The 6,000-nt window shown below is 32.2% G+C and overlaps 1 protein-coding gene across 2 annotated transcripts in view; it reads right to left on the bottom strand.

Moving 5' to 3' along the window:
- Positions 1-3,582: 3,582 nt before the first annotated feature.
- The window catches only part of SHOC2 (SHOC2 leucine rich repeat scaffold protein), a 73,399-nt gene continuing 70,981 nt past the window's right edge, over positions 3,583-6,000 (bottom strand). For both annotated transcript variants that reach the window (XM_049790784.1, XM_049790785.1), the window contains one exon: positions 3,583-5,574. In XM_049790784.1, the coding sequence (XP_049646741.1) occupies positions 5,366-5,574 (209 nt within the window). In that variant the 3' untranslated portion in view covers positions 3,583-5,365. The remainder of the gene's footprint in view (positions 5,575-6,000) is intronic.

Raw genomic sequence — 6,000 nt, 5'->3', positions numbered from 1 at the left:
ATGATTTGAACCACACACATAATATTCCTTTAATAATGGGTAGCAGACTTTAAGTGCAAGCTAGATGAATTGACTTATTTAATAACAATTTCTATAAAACTATTAAAAAAAGATAGCAGGAGGCCAGAGCAGAAGTACAGCGGTAGGGTGTTTGCCTTGGACACGGCCAATCCAGGATGAACCAAGATTCAATTCCCAGCATCCCACATGGTCCCCCAAGCCTGCCAGGAGTATCTTCTGAGCATAGTGCAAGGAATAACCCCTGAGTATCCCCAGGTATGGCCCAAAAACCAAAAAGAAAAAAAAGAAAAGATAGCACAGTGATATAAATAAATAAATATTAATAAATGCTATTTTTATGTTAAACCTGATCGGATTGATGGAAGACTGAATTCTCCATACTGTTATTATTGTTAAAGTAAATAAATTAGGTAACATGAAACCGACATGATAGTTCTAGATTTTCCCCTTATGATTATTTTAGTAATATTTATAATGAATATAAAGCTTTATATAATGTCACAGATATCATTTGATTAGGATTGTTATGACAAGAGCCCAAAAATTTGCAAAAGATTACCTTTACTTACTAACCACTATTTCCACTGTCCACATGAGAAATATTCTTTCCTCAAGATTCTTTACTTTCATTTGTCAGATACTTGACATCTATACTGCTTTTTAAAACAAGGAACTTTACTGCCATCTGCTGAAAAACTGTTACAATTAATATGAGAGCTAGAATGTTCTGTTGTATACTGCAAGATCTGTCCAGGGCAGTATATCCTATAGTGCTGTCAAAAATGAACAATTAACCTCCTACCAAAGTTTTAAAAAGTCCCCAATTCAAAGTACTAAAAAGTACATGTGCATGGGTGGTTCCGTGGTAGAATTCTCGCCTGCCAAAATACTAAAAAGTCCTAATTCAACCCAGTTGAAATTTTGAACAAAAATTACTACCCAATTTATAGTTAGGAAGTATAATGTCAGTGGGGTAATTAACAAGCGTGTAAAGAAAAAAGTATTTGTTTTGCTCTTTAGACCACAAAATGTACTTGGGGACTACTCCTATCTCAGTGCTCAGTAGTCACTCACGGCAGTGCTCAGGGGAACATCCAGTACTTGGAAAATAATGCTCAGGCCACCTGAATATAAAAGAGGAACTCAAGTGTGTTGAACTATTTGACACACAGAGAAAAAATTAAGAACAATAACAATCAAGTTCAGGCTTTAAAATTAAAAAGAAATACAAGTTTACTTATATTTTAAATTATATTTCAAAGTTCAAAATAAACTCACAATAATGTTATCGGGTTGATAAAGTCTTCTATCCTTTAACAGGGTAATAATATAATTATCTTATAAAACATTCTAAGATAACTTTTTACAGTAACAATATTCAAAATACTCTTAGACCAAGAGTATCTTATTACATTTGTTATATGCTCAAATTCTTAGTGATTTGATAATCAAAGGGAGATGATTATACATTTTTCTGATTGTTTACATTGGTTCTAAAAAGCTGAAATAACTAAAAAATATATAAGAATTATGTTTTAGCTAAAATATCTGGCATGCTATTTTATATTGTGGCAAAGATCAGAAAGAACCCTTTCTTTGCAAGTCATTCATTTTAAATTTAAAAATTTCAGAAATATATTATTTTGGGGATGAGAAGTGGGCTTCCCAGTGCTACACCCAGTAATGCAGTGTGGTAGAAGGAATTTATTCTTTTGCTTATTTTGCATTGTGCTATTTGAACCTGCTTGGTATACTTTTAGTCCAAATTTAGTCGTAATATCCTGGGTTGCAAAGATTCTGATACACACATATTAGTTCAATATAATGATTAATACTGTCCTTTGCATTTCAAAGTATCCCATTCCTACTAGCAAACAGTTGCATTATTCTGCAAGCTAAACTCTGGACTTAATATACTGGACTTCAAAGTAAGTTAAATAAAAAGCTAAAATTGTGAACTGGAAAGGGTTTAGGCATTTCACCCCCACACACACATCCAATTCCAGTTCAGTCTCTGGCATCATATACGTTTGGTTCCCAGAGTATTGCCAGGAATAGTTCTTGAGCACAGAACCAAGAGTAAGCCCTGAGCATCAATTGTGGCCCCCAAACAAACAAACACCAAAGAACTAAAGTTGCAAATAATATATCAGAAAAAAACTAGACATACTATTTTGTACTATAAACAGCTTATCGCTTTAAATTACTCAAACTTTCAAAGAGATTAATTAAAAATATGTAATTTCGGGGCCGGAGCGCTAGTGCATTTAGCACTGGCTCGATCCCCAGTGTCCCATTTGATCCCTCAAGAGGCAATTTCTGAGCACATAGTCAGGAGTAACCCCTGAGTGTCACTGGGTGCGGCCCAAACACCAAAAAAAAAAAAAAAAAGAAAAGAAAAGAAAGAAAAAAAATAGTAATTTCAATTTTGAAATTCAATCTAATTGCACCACCTTTTAATAAAAACACAAAATGTTTATGCATATTTTGTTTTCCAAATGTTTTCTACTGTTTTCATTTGCATCTTTCAAAGTTGATAAATTATCTAGCATGGAGATAAATACAGAATAGTCTCATTATGAGTTTTAAGAAAAATTAAAGACATTATTGTAATAAGGCCCAAAGACAATAGAGTTAAGGGCCGGAAGGACCGGCTCAAAATATGAAGCTCACCACAAAAAAGTGGTGAATGCTGCTGGGGAAATAACTACATTAACAACTAGCATGACAATGCTAATGAATGAGAGAAGTAGAATGCCTGTCTTGAATATAGGCAGAGGTGAGGAGGTGGGAAGGGGACATTGGTGGTGGGAAGATTGCACTGGTGAAGGGGGGTGTTCTGTTTATTATGAAAACCCAACTACAATCATGATTGTATTTATAAAGATTTTATAAAAGAAAAAAATTATCTAGCACATTTATCTCTTTTTTGTATGAAATAATCATTTCGGATTTTTCTTAGTATCAGACAACCACACCAAAAAATTAATAAAAAGTTTAAAGCAAGAGTTTTCACAATATACCATTCTATCACATTTTTAAAATTTTACATTTTAATAAAACACAGAGAAGCTAAACCTAATTTCTAAAAAAAAAAAGAATAGGAAAAACTTCAGACTTAGTTCCACTGTAGTCTAAGGAAAAGTATGTAATCAGCAAAAGTATGTACCCAATCTCCAAACATTAAATATTTTCACTTAGAGAATATCTCTATTGAAATTCATTTTAGTTAGAAGGAATGAAATTAATGGATTCTTAAAGGCAGCAGCCATATAGAAGAAAGTATTTTTTATGTTCTTTAAAAAAACTATAGCCGTGTGATATCAATGTTACACCATAATCATTTTGCACTTGTTACAGACTAGCATAAATAAAGGTAGGGGACCAAAATACTTTTTAAAAACTGTATCTATTTTCATTTTAAGAAACAATAGCCACATGATTTTTTACCAAGAAAACACATCATTAGATTACTGCCTTTAAAATTCAAGTTCCATCATCTTAACATATAAACACACTTAGACATGAGATTTAAAAAATAACACACATACACACAAGCTCTAAGTAGAGCTATAATAAACAAATTCTTTTTATAAACAAATTTTAACTGAAGAGCCACAGTAGATGGGGGAAAAAAAGAAGAAAGGATATTACTTGGTAAAATCCAGTGACATCTACAATAATTTTACGGCACATTTAAGCATTCTAGGGTTTTATATCTTCACCTGCCTTCTATTTCTTAGTTGCTCCTTTAAAAAGTTGCCAATTACAAATACAGACTTGACCTCAAACTTAGTCCTGAATTTGAATGCTTGGAAAAGCAAAGCATTCCAAATTTCTCCAATTACAGTCATAATTCAAAAATGGTATACAACACAATGCCCATAAAAATGGGAAAATAGAAGAAAAAAAGCAGCAATTATAAACTAAGTGATTATATTTAACAGGTGTACATGGGAGGTGTTTTTAGGATGATACCTAGAATGCACTTGCTGTGAATCTCTTCAGTAATTAAACTGACTTAGATCAATACTACTAAGGTAAGGATATAAGGGGCACAAATTTACAATACTGCTAGCCTTAAAAGTAGTAAAGCAAAAAAAAAAAAATATTTCAAATAGCACATGCACATCTTACAGAACTTCCACTGAAGTATCAATGGCTTCTATGCAATGTGCCTCTTTTCTGTAACAATGACCAAGAAAGGAAAAATGATATTAAAATGAATGGTACTGAACTGAATTGTTTGAAGCCAGTGCCCCATATATGGGGAAAAGTGCATTTAGTTCAGCAGCAAGACAGCACAGTGTGAAGATATTGTGCTTAGACGCAGATATTCCAGAATTGAAAGATGTACAAGGCAAGTCAAGATATAAAACCATAGTACACTGTTAAATAACCTTGAAACATATATATATTGCAGTGTTCAAAGAAAAACATTCATTTCATTATACAAGGATAGGGAGAAATTCTTAAAGTTACCTATTGTAGTTTATGATATAATAAATACAGATCTATATAGCATTGTATATACATTTAAAGAATGTAGATGTTTATGTGTAATTTTTTTCCAAATTATTGTTTTTGTGGCTCTGCAACTTTCAGGAAAAAAACTCATTTGCATTACAAGTTTTTCTTTCCCCAAATTTAAGAAAAGATACTTGTACTTATAAAGGCCTTAATAACCTCCCCCCAAAGACTCACAACTGATTTGAGAAACATAATTTGAAAAATTTAGACTTTTTTATGGCTATCTTTTTACTGTCAGTTGTTTCAACAGCAAATATCTTTTAATATTTAATCCAGTCAATGCAAATTCACTAGCAGAGGATATGAGCTCTAGATCTGATTAAGCAGAGCAAATTAAAAAATTCCGTGATTTACTCTGACTGTAAACAATATACAAAATTTAAATCTCAATTTCAAAATAAAGAAAAATTCTACCTTTGGGCTTCTAATACTATAAAGATCTGATAATTGGCAAGGGGAAAACGTGTAGTTGCAACAAAATTGCCCATTGCTTTTGTCCAGGGAAAGTATCTAACTATACTACTTGTCACTTAAATTTTATGACTTCATAATTTGTTGGCAAATGTTTTAAGCAAGTGGTATATCATATTACACAACAGAAAAACATCAACTTCAGCAAAGAAAACTTATATAAGCCTTTTGTACAGAATTAAAAAAATCTAAATGGCTATGATTCCTCTATTAGCATAAACACATAATGCAGTCTTCACAAATCTGCCAAATAGATCAATATCTACATAAATAGATACAGATATAGATATGAAACATCATGACAGTCTATTTTTGAACAGTGTGTGGGACCAGCAGATTTGTATCAGACCATGGTACGATATGGACCCTGCATTTTTAGGAACTGAATGATGAAAGAAGGACCCCCAGCAACAATCTGAGGTGGAAGATGACTAAGTGGGCAGTTCTCAATACTCATGATTGAAAGCTTGCTGCAAAGAGCCAGTTCAAAGGGAAGGCTGTGCAGGTTGGGGTTGTCGTTCAAATACAGTTCTTCTAGGTTCTCCAGTGTACCTGTTGAAAAAAGTAAATTCGTTATAACCTGAAAAATTAGTTAATATTTAAGAAGTCCAACTGGCATAAAACATAATACATACTGAATATAGTTACTCTCATTCTCTTCTTTTGTTTTTAAAACTCTCAAACTATAGATTTAAAACACTGATGAGATTTAAAAAGCCTGATGCAGATAAGAAACATTAATTATGACTGAACCCAAACTACAGTCATGCTTGTAATCATGGTGCTAAAATAAAGATTTTTATATATTTAAAAAAAAAACACCCATTAATGGCATCAGGTCCTACACTACACCAATTAAGTCAGAGTCCCTCCCTGCATGATTTGTTTATCAGCCTTCAATTTTAAAAAAAAAAAATAGAAATGTTACTTTCAAAATAGATCGTTTAAGACAGTAGAATACTCATGGTTTTAAAAAGA

The sequence above is a fragment of the Suncus etruscus genome, chromosome 17 (genome assembly GCF_024139225.1).
Source record: "Suncus etruscus isolate mSunEtr1 chromosome 17, mSunEtr1.pri.cur, whole genome shotgun sequence".
NCBI classification, from domain to species: domain Eukaryota; kingdom Metazoa; phylum Chordata; class Mammalia; order Eulipotyphla; family Soricidae; genus Suncus; species Suncus etruscus.
Note: the sequence above shows the minus strand (reverse complement) of the source record. Positions and strands in the feature narration are given on the sequence as shown.